Source organism: Miscanthus floridulus, chromosome 2 (genome assembly GCF_019320115.1).
Source record: "Miscanthus floridulus cultivar M001 chromosome 2, ASM1932011v1, whole genome shotgun sequence".
NCBI lineage: Eukaryota > Viridiplantae > Streptophyta > Magnoliopsida > Poales > Poaceae > Miscanthus > Miscanthus floridulus.
In genome coordinates, this window is record NC_089581.1 from 46,904,592 (window position 1) to 46,923,894 (window position 19,303).

At 44.0% G+C, this 19,303-nt stretch overlaps 1 protein-coding gene across 1 annotated transcript; it reads right to left on the reverse strand.

Annotated features, from left to right (window-relative positions):
• Positions 1-1,928: 1,928 nt before the first annotated feature.
• LOC136523309 (probable beta-1,3-galactosyltransferase 2) lies at positions 1,929-6,762 on the reverse strand. The gene is made up of 11 exons (XM_066517032.1): positions 5,997-6,762; positions 4,796-4,892; positions 4,631-4,686; positions 4,302-4,495; positions 4,158-4,221; positions 3,888-3,960; positions 3,669-3,789; positions 3,470-3,557; positions 3,265-3,390; positions 3,049-3,158; positions 1,929-2,517 (listed from the first exon to the last, which is right to left on the reverse strand). The coding sequence occupies exons 1-11, from the start codon at positions 6,131-6,133 to the stop codon at positions 2,369-2,371; spliced, it is 1,215 nt and encodes a 404-aa protein (XP_066373129.1). The 5' UTR covers positions 6,134-6,762; the 3' UTR covers positions 1,929-2,368.
• Between the last annotated feature and the right edge of the window lie 12,541 nt (positions 6,763-19,303).

Genomic DNA, 19,303 nt, shown 5'->3' on the forward strand with positions numbered 1-19,303 from the left:
TTTGAATCCTAAACGTGCTTTTATCGTTGGATGGAGGGAGTAGTATAAAAGATGTTACAGCAAATGTTACATTCACTAAGGTTAAAAGACCAAGCTACCCCTATAAACTTATCATTATGTTACTGTGCATTTGAGTTGACATGCTCATTTAATGGGGCACTTGCTCTCACGCCACACACAAACAGCAAATCATAGACCAACTTTTCACATTTCGCGATGCATCTCAGAGGACAACGATTTGACAGATGACTGATGGAGTAGGCTGTGTGGCCTATGAGCAGAGCTATAACGTCAAATATTTCGAGGCATCATTTGATTGCTAGAACGTCATGTTCTATGGGATGGAGGGAGTAATGGTTATAAGGTCCAGTTTAGTTACAAAAAATTTTATAAATTTTTTTAAGATTTCTCGTCACATCGAATCTTTGGACGTATGCATGAAGCATTAAATATAAATAAAAAATAAAACTAATTACACAGTTTAGACGAAATCAACGAGACGAATCTTTTAAGCCTAATTAGACTATGATGGGACACTAATTGCCAAATAACAACGAAAACCGCTACAGTAGCAGTTTGCTAAATTTTTTGGCATCTAAACAAGGCCTAAGTAACACCATGATTTATCATATTTGTTTTTTGCAAAAAAAAAATCAAATTTGCTTGAATCTCTCTAGAAAGCTTTAATTTTAGTTGAGGAAAAAATATTTTCTAAAGCAACATCAATGAATCATAGGTGCACAACATGTTTGATGCATTCATGCCTATGCATTTAATTATTTTCTTGGAATGTTTAGTTTGAGGGGTTTTAGTGAAAAGGAAAAGGTTTTATAAAATTTTATCAGGTTTTCTAAATAGAAAAGGGTGTTTTTTTTTTCTTTTCCGCAGCCTAACCTCTTTTTTTGGCCCGCTCTTGCAACCGGAGTGCGTGCTAAGGCTCGAATTCGCGCCTCACCTTCCCGGCCCGCACCCGCAGCCCAGATCGCTTGCAGCCGCCGTGCCTCCCTCAACCGCCCGCGGCCCAGCTTCCCGCAGTCCACCCCGCTCCCTTTTCCACTCGTGGGCCGGCCGGTTTATTCTGGCCCATCAGGGCAGACCAGCGCCAGCCCAACAGCGAAGCTGCCGCCGGCCCTTATCTCTAAGGCGCACGGCAAAGAGCAGGGCCGGAGCGTCCTCCGCGCGCTTCCAGGACTAGGAGCGCCGCATGCACGCACGCCGAGGAGAAGCTGGACCTGAAGCCTTCACCTGTGCGCCGCCCAGATCAGGGCTGCAGGCTCTCCTTCGCGTTCGCTGGGCTCGGCCAAAGAAGCGCCTCCGCCCTTCGATCTCCGACACCACCGCGAATGAATCAACCAATCTGCCGCCTCTCGTTGTTGCTTCTTTTGATTAGGGAAAATAGCAGACGCACAACGAAGCACAAGTTCTATTAGCTAGCTATGCATGGCGCCGGATGGTAGCTGGGGCAACGGGCAAGTGCCCCACCCTGCCGTATGGGGTGGGGTGGTCCGCCTGTGTAACCGAGCTCTGTCTTTGGAGTCTACCAAATTGATAGCCAATTTTCTCCTTTCTTTTATAAATTTTATGATTCATATTTTTTCTACGTGTCTCATGAGTAATATTTAAGTAAAGACAAGCTGCGTTAGACTTAGACCATTCTTCGTGAAAGTTTCATGTCTCAGTTTTCAAGCCATCGTGTGTTAGAAACAGTATAGACAAATTTCATTCCCATGAAAATTTTATTATCTCTGTCTTCATCTATTATATTGTCAACTTATTTAATGCACATACCCGCTCCACTGAGACTGGCTTTAGAGATCTCTAGTTAGCAGTTATGAAGATGACAGGATGTGCCATACAAAGTAACCGAGAATTCAATTTGAAAAAAAAACTGAGAATTCAGCGCATAAAGTGAAATGGACTACTAACTTGGAGAAGAAACTTATTGTGTTATTTGAAATCAACCAGTAACATCGATGAGGATCTTTCCAAGAGTGGTGGGGGGAGATGCCCTGTCTCCCTCTCCTTTCACTCTCTTCCTCATCACGATCCTCTCCTATCTTCTCTTTATGAGTAAAAACCTGGGATCTTTTCGAGCACCAAAAAAGAAAAGTCCCCTTACAATAATCCAATTCCTAAGCCAAAAACACCCAAAAAAAAAGCAATCCCTCCTGTTTACCATAATGCATGTACACTTGAGTGTACATTGCGCTCTCAATCTCATGCTCTTCAGTCTGGTTCTGCACTTGCAGAGCAGAGTGAACCACCATATGCCTTCGGTGCCACACACTGTTGAGCCATGTTTTTTTTTTTTGTATACGTACGTATGTATGTGCTTTCCTTGTATTATCTGGGCTTGGCGATCTTGGGTTTAAAACTTTGCATTCCAAATTGCATTCTCACTCTCACCGCAGCGCTGATGGACTTCCTTGATCCGATCAGCAGATTTGCAGATGCCACTGCAGCTCCAGTCGAACGACGCAGCGCACACGTTCCCCGCCTGCGCCTTCCATTCGCAATCTGCACAAGTTTGCCAAGCATAATTAGCTCAAACGCACCACAAAATCTGACTGGGGTTACTCTGTTCCATCAAATTCAAGTCAGTGCAAGTTCGGTGTGCATGTTAGGCAGAAAACCATTTCAGCTGACAGCTCTGCTCTTACGCTTGAACAGACATGACATGATGCGTCTTTGCCACTACGGTTCTAAGGTAAAACGTTTCTTCATTTTGCAGCTTCAGATTCAATCATACCAGAAGTGTAACCCTCAAAAGGAAAGTTCAGACGTCTCATGTCATGACAGACTACTAAGATGGTTAACACAAACAATGTTGGCAAAGCACATGCTTGTGACAGCTGATGGCGCACCTACTCTCTGAAGTTGACCATCAACTACCCCAAACGGCCTGTTTCCCCCAAATAATCCATACATAGATCACGCATTCTGTGTATGCAAAAGACCAACCACCGATACGGTTGGAAGTCCACTTACATCACATGTTGACACCAACTGGTTATGCTAAACAAACCGATGGGAAAGCATCAGGTATACCTGGTGGCGTGCCGCAGCAAAGACGACGGTCATCGACGTGTTCGACGTCCAATCCGATGAACCAGGATCCCAGGGATACATCCTCATTAGCATATTTGTGCAGAACATGCCTGAAATGTCACCATCCAATCATCATGGTCAATGGCTTGCATCTCTTGTATTCGTAAAAGAAAACAGAAAGGAAGAACAGGGGAATATTAGAGTGGAACTGCTTACTGGTTGAGTGCTATGTAGGAGGCCAGATCTTTGGAGATGGCGTACAGCTGACCGGTCGCGTGTCGGAAGTATTTGTTTCCCCATTCGCCGAATTTCCAGTATTCAGGCTCGTGGTACCTTACGCCCCTAAAACAAGAACAAGAACATTTTATACTGCTGCTGCAACAACAGGCAGAGCTAATGGCAGCACTGAGACGAGACTTACTTCTGAGCTAGCACTGGGCCAGATTTCATGCAGCCAACGTAAGCTCTAGGCTTGGAGCGATGCCTTGCTAGCGTGTTTCCAAGAGTTGCTGTAGTGCAGCAAAATCTTGTTAGTTTACTAGAGTATTTGCCGAGACCTGAATATGGAACGACACTACTGCACTGAAGAGTGAGATCAGAGGGTAATATTTTGCACACACCTATATTTACATGTACATCGTCGTCGACCTTGATGTAGTACTCTGCATCCCACATGGACACAGCTGCGACGAAGTACGCTTTGGTCTTTGCTGCCAGTTCCAGGTACCCTTCAACATGGTCCTGAATGATTGGGAACCATGGCATTCCAAGGATACTTCAGTTGAGCACGTGGGTATACACAGACAGCTAACATCCTACTGAATCCAACGGAAATTTACCAGCCTCATTAAGTCCTCATGTTTCCTGTCCTCTGCATCAATTGCTCGATCAAGTATGCCGCCAGGAGTCGCACTAAGTGTATGACAAAACAGAAGTTTCTGAATTAGTAATAGTAAGTCATTGTCCGACAACGTATAGTTACTACCTACTCTACTAGCAGTACATTTCAAGAAAATGTCACTGTGCTCATAACTGCATGAAGAAGAAGAAAAATGCCCTTCTCTTCCTCATTTCAAGAAAAAAAGATGTCCCACATGAATTGAACTCACCTATGACCGATGACGAAGCGAATGATAATGCCCTTCTCTTCCTCCATCTTTCTCCTCTTCTCACCTGTTGTGGAAACCAAAAGTCAGAAAAATTACACTACAAGGAAGTGGATTTATTGGACGCACAAGATCCTGCAAATTAACCTTGAGGCATCCATGTAGCACGGACTGAGTCTCTTCTTTTCCGGCTGCTGAAGGCAGTGTTTATGCCAATGACCATGAAGTATTTCCGTTTCCTTGTGGATTCGGACATCGGGGCACCATTGAGCATGGATTCCTGTGACGCCTTTGCAGACGCTAGCTCCATTTCGAGGTTTGATATTGTTTTGTCCAGTGTCCTGGTTGATCACAGAAAAGAGTTTACTAAGCCTCAAGCTAAACAAATATGGCATGCTGTCAAGAGTGAACTGTTTTTTTTTTCTTTTCTGAAGAAACCGAGTAAACTGAATTTTGCACCGTGGCTAGCTACTTACTGTATAACATCTTGCGTTCTTGGAACCTCTCCAGGAACGTATTTTGCGTCACCGATCTGTACAACGAGGAGAAAGTTTACAAACCTGTTCATGGTTCAGAGCAGAAGTCCAGTTCTACTTCTACCAAGAACACTGAAAAGCAAAACTGCAGTATACAATACATACGCTTTTCGGAGCACAGTCGCCATCGACAAGGTTCATCTTTTCCACCTCGAGTGTCGACCTCCTGATGATCTCTTTCGGCTCCGGCAACGTCCACATCCTGCATCAATCAGTCGTTCAGCACTTGCGTACTCAGTCGTTTAGCAGTTCTTTTTCAAAGTGCTGAAGAGTGGCACACTTTCAGGAGCCTGAACTTCTGGTGCCTGATAATAAAGATTCGAGTACTCGGACAGTTTTCTTATGGGGTAATGCAATCCGTCCAAGTACATTATAAACCTCTGACGGACAAACCAAAAATACTGCTGCATTCAACAGCAAGCTCCTCAAGAAACGGAAGCGCGAAAACCAATTGCAGGATCAACTTAAAGATGATCGATCAGCAGGAATGGTCAACAAGATTAGACCTTCCGGTCTGTGGCGTCTGTTCCTTTTTACCATCATCAACAGGCAAAAAAAAAAAGATTTACCGCCCTCTGCTGGTGGGCCCGGGGCCGGAGCAACCTCGGTGAAAGCAGAGGCCGCTGTGACTGTGCTGTCGGCGGGCCGGCGTCGACAGGTAGCGCTCGCCTTTCACGGAGGCGGACCGCAGTCCGCAGTGCGCACGGGATACATGGTCCGTCCGCCTTACCTTACCTGCCGGCGATGCAAGTGCAACCGCAGCACGGCCGCAACCCCGAATCTTTGGCCAGGAAATAAAGGCGCTCGAAATTTCCACGTCCACCACGGGCGCCAGCCATCATTCGGGGCCCTCATGGTTTGGTTCCCCTGGTTTACTGTTGCTTTGGTTGAGTGGAGAGAGTACTAGAATACGGGAGACGGAAGTACAGCAGCCGCAAATAGTTGCAGGGAGGTACCCCCATTGAGCAGGGAAGAAGAGCGGACATGGACACTCTGGAGTCTGGACAGGCTGCAAGAGAAGTTGGAATTGTGGGACGACGGCGAGGCAGGATCGGGAATTCGTGCTGTGACTTTGTGCCAGCTAATTAAATGATGAGGCCTACTAGTACTAGGCGAAGAGCCACGGGGGAGGTCGTGTGCTAGTTTGGGAAACAAGAAAAGAGGAAACAACAACGAATTTGTGGTGTCAACGAATTTGCGCGTAGGATCATGGTTCATGGGTTATGAGATTCTTGTAAGAATGAACAAAACGCGGAGACGAATTGAAAACACCAACTCAAGAGCACAGGGAGGAGGAGGAGCGTACCTGTTGGTGAAGAGCAGGCCGATGCAGAAGCTGCCGAGGCAGAGGAGGAAGGTCCATTTCTTGGAGGTGGAGCCTCGCAGCACCAGCTCGTCTCCTCCTGCTCCCAATCCCCCACCCCTGCTCTTGTTGAAGCTCATCTTCCTCAATCTCGTTCCCAATCACTCTCTGCTCCTCTCTCTTTCTCTCTCGACGACCCCAGGGCCAGGGCTCTCCCTCTCTCTCAGTCTCAGCTCTGTAGGAGGCTCGTCAGGGCCCAACTGCTCCTCCCTCTCCGAGACCTCATGATCGCAGCCCAGGAACCGGAGGCACCAAGAAATGGTCCCTCTCCTCCTCCTCCTGCTCCTGCTGCTGCGGCAGTCGCTCTAGCTTTTGTCAAGAGCAAGTCTCTCTAGCTACTACCTTTCTTTCCTCGCCCACAGTCTCTCTAGATTCCCCGGCTCCAGATGCCCAGGTCCTCCTCGCCTCCTGCGGGCTGCGGCTGCCACCACCAGCACCACTGGTTGGTGCCTTTGGGGTGAAGGGGAAGCTAGCTATCAGGCCAGCAGGCCAAGGAAGAAGAAAGGCAGGCAGAGGCAGCCACGGACACGACGCACCAACTGCGCGTGCGCGGGAAGAGGGAGGAGTGGAGTCCGGAGGCGAGGGAAGGGATCTCGATCGGCTTTGCTACGGAGTAGTCTCTTCTGAGCATCCTCCCTTGCCTTGTGGAGCCGAGCGCGCGGGCGGCCTCACTCTCGCTCGGAGATTTATTCGGCACAGTGCCCGGCAACTTGATCCGGTCTGGTCTCGCAGTCGCAGCCTCGCACTGGGTGGTTAAGTGGGCACCATTAATAGTATAAACTTATTAATTTTTTCATGTTGAGGGGTTTATGTGCTGTATATATGCACCCTGTTCATCGATGCTGAAATTTAACTTATGTTGATACTTATGTTGAAATATTGTGAGAGAAAAATATTGTTCCATAACTGAAAAGTAGTTCTGAATAAGCTCAAACTAACCGGGCCACAGTGTGTATAATAAGGGTCAAGTGGCACCATTAATGGGGTTTGTGCTGTGGCCTGCACCAGAGTGTAGTTAGGGGAGTTTGAACTGCCGCGAGGAAATGTCGGTTTTGCCCCCTCTGCCCTCCCCGGTGGTCAAGTCAATGGCGCCATCCTCCCTGCCCCTGTTTGCAAGTAGGCCCTCCCATGCCGGCCATGATCCTATCCCGTGTGTCCCGGGGGGTCGGGAACTGTGCGAGCGCTTAGTCTCTGACGAGATTCAGAATGTAGTTACGGTGTGTGTGCAAGTCAATTCTGTTGCGGTTTCTTTGAAAGAGCCCAAGAGTGGAATTCTCGCTTCAGTTAGCTTGTGGTGAGTTTTAACTGCATCGACACACACAGCAGAATAAAATTCCCGTATATGGTGCACTTGTAGTCTTGTACAATTCAAATGGGGCAGGCGCTGTTGCCATGTGGCGGTAGTACTACGAGGAAGTTTAGTGTTTTCTTTTTCCAAAGACAAAGATACTTCAAGGTTTCCCTCGTGATTTTGTGCTTGTGCTAGCTCCACTCCAACTTGATGATCATTTTACTTTTGTTTTAAGTCAAGCTTCTTAGCATTAAATAAGTCGTAATTATTTTTATTGAACTCTCCATCAAGTATATCTTGAGATAGTGCATTTGCTATAGAGTTTTCTTTAGTCAAATTTCCTTAGATTTGACCTCATTTTTATAGAAATGAGAACATAAATTTATGATACTAAATTAGTATCTAGTAATACGACTTGAAATATATTTTTATAACGTATGTATTTGGTGTCACAGATGTTGTACTATTCAATATTTGATTCAAATTTAAATAGGCTTAACATAGGGTACAAATAGACATTAATTTATTTTCAAGCGTTGGGGGTATTTTTTTGTAAAAATAGTTAAAGTCAAAAAAGTTTGACTTCGGATAAAACCCTATATATAGTTTGGACCAGATCAAGTATGCTTCAAAACAAGTACGATTATATTGAATAATAATAACCCTGCAACCAAAGGTAATAAAATATAAAAGGAACTGATCCCAGGTACCAAGAGCTGAGTATGCTCCTGACCTTCTTTACCACCCTTTGTGAAGAGGCAAAGGATCTAGTTCCCTTCTCCACTACTACACTACTGAATACCGACGAATAGTGCCGTGCGCTTTACATTGTTCTCGATCGATCACTTTTGTCTCTAGACATATATAATCAAAGCTTTAAGCTTATTATATTGATTGATTCCGATCCCCAGCCCCAAGCAAGCACACAATCTGACGAATTGAATCTCGCGCGCGTAGTGATAGATTTCCCCCAATCTTCGACGACACTGGAAACTCACCTCATGCATGGAGCATGGTCCAAAGCTTTGGATCTGCTGCATCCTCCAGCTCCAGCAGGCACGTTATGATGGCCTACGTACGTACGTATGGCCACAGTCGTATACAGCCACCAGGTGGCTAACGTGCACAAGAATATACGTACTTGTTTAGCTCCAAAATCACCGGGCGACACGTACGTACAACGTACGCAGACGGACGAGGGACTGAACTGAATGCATGCTGGATCGGAACGGAAGGGTGGCCGGCCGGCCGGCCAGCATGCATGCAATGAGTTGCGGCGGCAGGCAGGGGAGGGGTGGGCATGCGTGGCGCATGTGAGCAAAGGGCAGGTACAGGGTGGGCTGAGCCCAAAATCATGTGCAATCATTGTGTGGATCATTGTCTACCCCTAGATCCAGTTTTGCTACTAGCACTAGCAGGGCGGGATCGGAGCAGGAGCTGGCTGGCCTTTTCTGTAGCATCCATGCATGAATATGTCTTCTTTATAATTTGGTCAGATTTCAAATGTTTGCCTTAGAAGAAACCTATAACGCATTAATTTTTGTAACAAATGGAATATATATCTCGATCTAGACGTGTCCTTGCTCAAGCATTTTGTTTGCTAATACATAGACTTTTCTTTTTGTTCTCGGTATTCAGATTATTTGGCCAATAAAAAAAATCTTTTCTTGCTACATTGAGATTGTTTCGTCAGTTTCTCTTTGTTCTTGGTGATAACTGAGACATGTAGGCTCCTTTTTCACATGTAACAATCGGTCGTTACATGTAACAGTGTGTGTTGCAACCACGTGCAGGCTCACATGCATGGAGCATGGAGACGATGCTCCCAACCGAAGTGCATTGAATCGTACGTAAGCAGTGGGCAGATTCCTTTTCGTACCATGCCTACACATCAACAATCTCCTGGCCTACAGGGCTGAGCTCACAAGATGCTATGGGACGTCGCGCTGTTCTTGAAAAACTGTACAACGGATAAGATATGGAGATGCTTCTAGTTTACCAAAAATTAATGTATACTGGAGCTGCTCAAAAAACTAAAGTGAAATGATCTCGAAAGAGGTGCTAGTTGTCACATGGTTCAATTTCATTGACGCGCCAAAACTGAACATGGACTGTGGATGCAAGGATCTTCGGGCCCGTTTGGTTGAGTTGTGGCTTTTGAAAAAGCTATTGTAGCTTTGGCTTTTGAAAAAACTACTGTGGGCTGTGGCTTTTGGAAAAGCCCGTTTGGTTAAGCAGCGGTAGCTTTTGGAAAAGTTGTCTCACTTACAAGTGGGCCCCACCTGTCATGCGCACATTGGATCTTCTTCTTCCCCTGATGTAGCCATCAGGGGATGCCCGAGGTCGCTGCAGCTAGCCGCGCCCGCCGGGGCAGGTTGCGCCCACCGGCCAGGGATGGCCGCGCCGCGCCCGCCGGCTGGGGTTGGCTGCGGCGGAGCTGCTCCCTTTCACGACTTGCGAGGCCGCGCGGCGGAGTTGCTCGCGCGAAGGGGCTCGCCCCTAGGAGCCGCGCTCGCAGGAGCCGTACCCCAGGGCCACGAGCTCGAGCTCGCCGGAGAGGGAGGGGGTCACCGGCGAGGGAGTGGTCCGCGTCCGTCGCTCCTCTGCTAGCTGCTGCTCACGTTCGGAGGATGTGCCGCCGCCGGAGTGGAGAGGGGCGATGGGACTTGCCGGAGTGGGGAGTGGGGACGGGAGCTCGCCGGAGTGGGCAGTAGGGAGGTGGACTCGCCGGAGTCGGAAGGATGCTGTCCGCTCGCGAGATGCGGAAGCGGAAGGGGGCGACGGGAGGAGCACGATGCGGAATAGAAATAGAGCGAATTATTATTTTCTTCTCCATAACCAGTGGCAGGTGGATAATTTTTGGGCTCAAAAGCCAGTGAAAGCAGGGGGAGATGTGCTTTTGGATTTGTACTAAGATGAAAGATGCTTTTGAGCAAAAGTTGATGTGGCTTTTGGGCCCTTTGGTTGAGCTTTTGGCTTTTGGGGGCAAAAGCCACAGCCAAAAACCCAACCAAACAAGACCTAAATGTGCCTAATAAGAACATCTCCAATTGTTGTTCAATTAATAATCCACTTCATCCTCACAAAACTGTTGCATTAGGAAAGGTGGAGTAATTTTCTTACTCCAGCAGTCTCCCAATACCTTTCTTTTTTTGTTTGTCGCTGCTACTATATATCCCTTCTCTACTCAAATAAAGGGGGAGTTACACCTCCCTGAATTCCTCTTTACCTTTGGCACAAACCCCCCAACTGCATCTTCCTCCCCCTAATTGTGCCATGCCCCTGGGCTCTAGCTACACTACTTCACTAGCTCAGAACGCCACCCCAGCCAATGCACCCCTTTGCGAACCCCCTCTTTCTTCCCCTCAAATTAGGTGCTACCCATGGAGACACCCTCAGCTGCTCATTGACAATGACCGATGCTTCACTCATGCAAGCTCGGATAGGACCATCTCGTACGTGTTGCCGGGTTCGGAACTGGGCACGCTACTGGAAGTTGAAGGGGGCAACGCTAGGTCTAGAGTAGGCCACGTAGTGTTGAGGGTTGAAGGGGTGCCTTTGAATCATTGTATGCCTCTATCTCCGCCGACCAAATAGACAGTGGCTCCTCTACAGGCCAAATGAACAAGTCATGTTGACTCGAAAGGCCAAATCCACTTGATAGAATTCGACAGGAAACCCACAGTGCTCGTCTCCGCTGGCTCACCGCGCGTGTTAGCTTATCCATAGATGGTAGCTAAGGTTTGTCCATGGGTCTTGTTACTTGGTGGAGTTGTCGAGGATGGGCCCGATGTTGTCTATTGCTTCTTAAGATCTTGTTTGGTGAGTCCAGTCTCTACTCTGGCAAAATATTGGGAGACGAGCTTCGGCTCGACTGGCCAGGAGGTGAGGCTTAAGGCCTCTGCCTGCCGACCGGAGTTCGAGCCCCGCTGGGGGCAGAATTTCCGGTACCCACCAAAAAAAATCCCCTCGTCTGTCTCGACTTTCCCAAAGCACAGGCAACGGACCGGCCCACTCACAGGGTAACGGGCCCCTGTGTAAGGGCGGGACACGGTGTTCGGGGGTTTTCTCGGCCTGCGTGAGAAGGTCTTCTTCCTTAAGCACAAAGTTGCGGGGGCTGTCTGCCCACCGTAGGCCGAGTTTTTTTTTTTACTCTGGCAAAATATTTGAGAAGTATGTGTATGTATGTGTTTCGATCTAAATTCCAATGAGGTGGAATAATTAATCATCTATTCTCCCCTTCTGTCTTGTGTTAATAGACTACTCAAAAAACATTTTGTAGGTGGATAAATATGATTTGTACATGCGGATAGATTAACATCTTTGTCTTTGGCCAAGAACCTATGGAAATGACCCGGTTTTATAGGCAGATAAAAATCCACCTCTGGAAATCAACGTCTAGATGAGGTTGCTTAACATGGCCAAATCTAAAACTAGATCTTTAAAGATGTTGGACTAAGATGACTGCCTCTGGAAATTAGTTAAAATCCAAAGAAGGAAAAAGGAAATAAGTTTTTGATAGGGGATCACAAGCCATACAATTTTTCACATGAATTTTGTGTGGATGCATCTTCTAGGATTTGAACGTAGGACCTTTCTACGTGCATGCAGCATCTTTACCATTTCATCTACAAAAGCACTCCTTGATTAGACAAGGGATATTCTTTTGAGTTGACCTATCTAAACTTGTATTGAGTAATTGGCACTATACGTGAAAAGGTTGTGCACTACAAAGTTGTATATCTCGAGCATTGCAACTTCAGTATAAAGTGTGTTCTATTAGAGACCATTTAAAAAATTCAAATTTTCATTATTAAATAGATATGATAACTTCTAATAAATGCCCAAAATGATCTCACATGAGATAATTCTCAATTATAAAGTTTAGATTGTTTAGCCCTACATTTTTTTTTTTGCAAAGTTCATCTTCATCGGTCTTTATATCCAACGTTATTAATTTATATGTGTGTTCTCTATTTTTAGAGGCTGTCGTTTAAGACTATTGCCTCTAAAATTGGATTGGTAAATACGATTTCTTAAACCATTTGGCTTTGTAAATAGCAATCACAAGAATGACATTTCTAGAGGTGATCGCATGCATAACCCTATTTCCACAAGTGTCTGTATTAAAACGACTACATCTATACATCTATTTACAGATGATGTGGCACTAGCCATAGATCCCCTTGCATATTGCATAAGTAGATAACGAGCTTGTGGATGAAGTCACTAGGATTGTTGTTTCTCGGCGATCTCATTCACTTCTCCAATGAGTCAATGCCAGATCACATTCCCACATCTTTAGCCAGGTGTGGTCATTGAGAAAAAAGAATTTGTATGCCTTGCTTGCAAACTTTACTTAGCTACACTCTCCATTTTAAATTGTAATACATTTTGGCTTTTCTACATACATCGCTTTTATTTTTTAATGGAAGATACATTGTTTTTACGACATATATATGTATCTAGACATAGTGTATATCTAAATGCATAACAAAAGCTATGTATCTAGAAAAGCTGAAACTTTTTATAATTTGAAATGGAGGTAGTATTATTTTTCCGAAATACAAAGTACTTCATATCCAAACAGGGCGCCAACTTCTCTGTAGAAGCTCGGAGTCGAAGCTTGCTGAATTGGCACCCAAAACATCATTATTGGCAGATTGTGGCACTAGTTGTTGTTTACAATTAAGCAGTGGTAATCTGTCCATCCATTGTGTGTGTGTGTATATATATATATATATATATATATATATATATATATATATATATATATATATGCAACTTGGAGGAATTCTCCATTTGACTAAAACAAAATTCCAGGCGGAAAAGTCATCAATGTTGCAAAAACATAAACAAGAGTACGTGGTACGCAGGTTCTTGATTATTATTATATATTTGCAGGCCATGTGTATACTCTTCGTCCATTGATCGATGGATCAAGTATTGACCGGCCGGCCGCCTTGTCGGGATATAAATCCAGAATTCGTGTACGTAATAATAACTAAACAAGCACATGACGTTTCAGTTAGTTAACTAACTGGCCGACAATACGTACTGTTTCTCAATGTGACCTAACCATTTTGTATTGTAGTGAAACACAGAACCGAAACATCAGCATTCAACTGTACAATGTACATGTTGAAATGTCAAGAAACTAAAATATAAAACCCCACAAGGCTATAGATTATAGAAGAGACCAGAAGAGAGAATTATTGACACGTAATGTAAACAAGTATGATCATGCATGTAGAGCTCACATGCATTTGTTGCACCAACCAAACGTGAGAAGGTAATAGTGGGCCATATCCAAACTGAGTGGGGCCAGTCTTGTATTACAAGGCAATTAGCACAGGCCTTAGTACACATGCATGCTTGTTGCCGTTTGGACAAACATATTTGCGAGATTGTTATGCATAGCCAGGGTGGTTTTTCTGGTAGAAAGATATATTGTAAGACAGTTTCATACATTACTAGGACAGTATGTAGGACTGTACGTACCCCGCCCCATTTCTCAAGTTGATGTACGAACCATGCTGGGGTTGAAGACAACGACCTTCTCTTGTGTGCTCCACGTGGTGAGGCCCCAGGAAAGCAACCAAGCGTATCCTGCCACTACATGAAGCAGCAGCTCTTTTATTTCGTTTTGAAAGAATATTTTGCATCTGCTAGATATATATGTATGCATAGATCCATCAACAATACATGTAAGAGCATCTCTATATTAGCTTCTTAAGAAACACTAGCTTATTAAATCATGGATTGTACCAAGTACCAAAAATGAGTATATATAGGAATTGCAATATTTTGTTGCTAATAAAAGATTAAAAGAAAAGACCCACCACGAGTTTTTCCTTGCGCAGTCTCTCTGATATGATGTTCACACGCTACCCTGGAATTAGATATATCAAAATACATAGCATTTGGCCTTGTGTATCGTGTATGTCACTAGAAATATATGAGCATTTTGTACTATGTATAGCACACATGTCGAGGTTCATGAAATTTTAAGTCTGATTATGAATTTATTCAGAGGGGGAAATGCATTTGAGAAGGGTGGAATGCGACAACCTACCGTGTCAAGCCATATGAATTGTACAATTCAAAATTGAATACGTTTAAACATGTGACAACTAATGATGTTATTGTTGTTAACACGGAACATCTACGTAAAAGACAAGGGTCAGATAGTCCCAGTGCATTTCTGCTTAAGATAGAAGGTAACCTTCTCACACAGGTCGATAAAACCCTTCGAACTCATGTCTCACTCATACACAACGACATTGTTGCCCCTATCTCACTCATATACAGCGTGTTCCACATATGAGAACCTGAAGCTGTCCTTAGACCTGTGTTCGTGGGATAGACGAGAGGATTTTTTTAACCTCAATCCTAGCCTTCGCTCACGGAACATCTACATATCATGTGGTGTGCTGATGTGTTCTGTCAAATTTTGGAAACATTTGAGGCTCATTAACTAATTAATTTGTGCGAAGAAAGAGAACAAGTGAAATTATTTCTTCGAACACTTGGAAATTGTAACCCAGTAATATATAGGAGATGGCATGTAACACCCTAAAAATGATCTCTTTTGAAATAGATGTAAAATGATTTAATTATGTATTTTTGTGCTGATGAAAACATAGGAAAATATTTTTTTTGTTAAATTAAAATTCATCATAGGGTGTAGCAACATTTTTGTACATATGCTGGTGCATTTATGTTTTTGTAATGTTTGGTTTTGACCAAAGTTCAAAATGAATTCAAACCGTTTTTAAAATGGATTTGAAAAGGCTTTGAAATAAAAGAAAAACAAAATAAAAAACTGTCACCATTTCAGTTTTGGCCGGAAGGCCCAAACCCTCTCTCCCTTGGCCTGCTCCTCTTTCTCCCCTCTCCTAACAAGTAGGCCCAGCTCGGCATCTAATCCCGTAGGCCCAACGCGCCCTTTCACGCGGCCCACACCCCAACCGAAGCCTAGGTCCCTCTTCCTCTCCACGAGCCAACCAGGGCGGCCCAGCAACCATGCTGCGTAGGCGCGCTCCCCTCCTCTCTCCCTTAGGTTGACCGCTGGGACCCGCGCCTCCTTCCGTCGATAGGTGGGCCCGCCCTATCAGCGTCGTCCGTCACCTCTCGCTCGTCCCCAACCCGGACTCTGTTCCGATTTGGATACCGCCACCGCCCCGATTTCCGTGGGATTTGGCGTGCGTGCCACGTGAGGCCCCTATAAAAGGTAGGCCCAGGTGCGCCGCCCCGTTCCCAACTTTAATCGCAAGCCGCCGCCCTCGTCTCGAGCCACAAGAGCAGCCGCAAACCCTAAGCGTCGCCGCCGCGCTTCGGTCCGCCGCTTCCCTGTTTTGTCGCCGACGCGAGCCTCTCCCGAGCTTCGCCTGAGGGTAAGGAACCCGTAGGTACCTCTCTTGCTCTCCCTCTCGCTGTCCGTCTCTTGCTTCGCATCGCCGAAGTTGCGCCGGTCAACCCGAGCCGTCGGGTCGAGCCTCGCGCTACCCCCGCGCGCCTATGCTTCTAGCTGACCCCACCGGCGAGTTCGTTGTGCACTGTTCTCCCTCCCCGTGCTCTCCTCGTGGCCGATGATGCCCAAAACGTCGAAATTGATGAACTCCGGCGAGGTCTCTCGCCGCCAACCATGGCCAGACACCGCACCGACCACTGTTCTGGCCAGCAGCTTTACTCTCCCTCTCTCTGATCTAATCTAGATCATCCAATCTCGACCAATGGCCTAGATTCACCCATACCCCTTCGTCAGTCACTTTTGCTAAAGAGTCCCTACACTTTCTAGTAATTCCACCCGCCATCCTTAGTTTTGATTTAATTCTGAATTTATTTATTTTAATTCAAAAAACAGTTCAATTATTTACAAATCTGTCATTGACTTTGTTTTAGCCATAAAATCTCCATTCTAACTCTGATTTGATCCGTTCAAGTTGCGTTAGTTTCGTAATGACGTAATATACGTGATAGTAACCTTGTTTAACATGTTTTATGGTTTTAAATAAAATATTAACTTATCAATCTATATGCAATTAGTTTTTCAATTAAAAGTAACGGGCTTTCCACCTCGGTCTTTTATAAATAAAATAAGATAGGATCTATCTTGATTTTCCAAATCAAGTATAAATTGGCTTAAGTCAACTTAGATGTTTCTCTGAAATATCTTATATATGCTTTTATACATTTAAAATAAATGAAGCATATAGTTTTCTTCTTCTTATATAAAGTAAATTCTTCGATAGTCGTTTCTTATTCACTGTAGCTCTGATTAGAGTACTTTTTCACGTCTGTGTGTTCGTAGCAATGCGTAGATTAATTTTCAATTATTGATTGGTGTATTGTTCTAATATAGTCATATTTGAATGTTATGCATGTCTGTTCGGATGCTTGTGTGGTGCTTTATGATCTTGTCCAATTAGTGAGCTTTACGTGGTGAACAAGAAGGAGATCCTTTGAAGCTTTGGACTAGAAGAAGGATCTAAGACAAGTATAGCATGGGATCATCCTTGTTGTTCCATTCACTTTAATCACTTAAATTCATACTACATGCGTTTCCTTGTTACCGTTAGGGATTACCTAGCTTTGAACTTATACCTTGTCACCTTTGGGTTAATGCATTGGGTAGTATGAAGCTAGTGCTCCACTTAAACGATGATCTTGTAACTTGACTAATGATATATGCAATAAACATTAAAATATGCTTTTTAGCAACTTGACTTAAGAGGGCTGGAGCATTGGGTTTTATGGTGCTCTAGATTCCTCTCTCTAAGGACTTATATGTAAGTGGTCACCGGGACTTACAGTACAACTGCGAGGGCCACATGACTCTGGCTTTAGTCCAGTATGAGGACATTTTCTAGCTTATTAGTGGTTACCTTTATGGTGCAAGAGGGGCTTGATGAGTCAGGTATAGGATAGCCTTTGTTCCTATGTGTATAGCCATGAATGAATTATGCCATTCGAAAGGAGGTTCCTACATCTGCTTGCCAATTAAAATCCTAGCGGCCCTAATTTGTTAGACAAACCTTTGAAAGACTTCATAGTGACCCCTGTCTTCTTACCTTGAAAATGTTTTGGGAGTTATAAACCAGACATATGGGTACCATGACTCACACTGAAAAGTGTGCAACCTCAATAGAGTGTAAAACTGGTATATCAGCTATAACGAGCGGCCTTAGAACTCTTACGGAATAGATGATCATTAATGGTTAATTGTTTATGCTATTTATTATTCATGTTTATCTGATCATGTGTTTACATGGGCTTGTGATAAACTTGTTGCTACTCAATTGCTAAAAATCGTAGTTAAACCAGTGTCAATCTTTTGAGCCTCATGAACCCCACCCATGTTATATTTGTTGAGTACGACATGTACTTACGCTTGCCCTTACATTTTACTTGGATAAAAAATCTGGATGAGTACCAGATTGTTAGAGTTTGAAGAAGTTAGACTTGTGATCAACCAGTCAGTTGTCCTTGTGGATTTGGAGTCTTAACCGAAAGATCGGAGTTGTATATCCGCTGTTTGTGTCCAAGGTTATCTTCTTTGAACTAAGTACGTTATATATTAAGCATTATGTTTTGATATTACCCGTATTTATAACTATACATGAGATTTGACTTCCTGGACTTACATATGGTGTGTATCTGGTTTTGTTCTTAAAACCAGGTGCTACGTGGCCTAATTTAAAATTACATGTTTTAGAATGTATGGTACTTATCTTTAGCTTGTGCAGGTTAATAATATAAAATGGGTTGTTTATAACAAAACAATATATATGTTGAATTTTGTGAGATAAAACCTAATAAATTATTTGTTATGATGAATAGAAAAGTTAATTGATTGGGAACGGGTTTTGACCAGCCACCCTAAACCGAATGGCAGCACAAGAAAACTTATTACATCGACGCGACAAACATGATTTGGTTGCGTCCTGCGAGCTGGAGCGGCAAAAAATGTTACACGTCTAAAAATATAGTTTTTGGTAGATAATTTGTAAATATTATTTAAAAATTGGTTACATAAAAATAAAAAATATCAAAGGCAAGATGATGCTCCCTCCATTTTAAATTATAAGTCATTTTGACTTTTTCGTTCATCTATTTTGTTATGTATTTAGATATATTATTATATATCTAGACACATATATAGTAAAATAGATGTACCAAAAAAAGATTCAAAGTGACTTATAATTTAGAATAGAGAGAGTGTCATTTACTGCTACAGCAGGGATTTTTATGGGCGGCTGGTGACCCTCTGTAGGGACGGCTCTGCCAGCCGCCCGTAACGAAGGGTGGCAACAAATGCCAGAATTGTAGGGGCGATTGGCCAGCCGCCCCTACAAATCGATTTTTAGGGGCGGTGGAATATTTGTAGGGGCGGCTGGTTATTGAGCCGCCCCTACAAATTATTTTCCAGAAATTCACGAATCCGGGCCAAAAAATACGAAAAAATATTTTTTAATCCGAGGAGGCCCCCACCGGTCAGCCGCGCGCTCGAAAGTCAAAAGTCTCACATTTTTTGCGGCTACCGGGTTCGAACCCATGACCTCAGGCTCCCACGTTCCCTCCTCTAAACACTCCATCCAATACTCACTTGTGTCCGCATTGTATTTTGGTTTCCCACATATTTTCCTAAAATGAGCATAAATTGATTGTTTGAGGCACTAAACGAATTCGAATAAAAAAGTTGCCAACTACAAAGTTTTCTAACTTTTCGAGATCTACAACTTTTATTTTGATAGTTTCTCTATTCGAGGTTGTTTATAAAATTTGAATTTTAAATTAGAGAAATTCAAACATAGTTTTTCATGAAAAGATGATTTCAAATAGAAAAGTTATCAACTACAAAGTTTCATAACTTTTTGAAATCTACAACTTTCGTTTTTGCTATTTGTCCATCCGAGGTCGTTTAAAAAATTCAAATTTTAAATTTTTGAAAATTCAA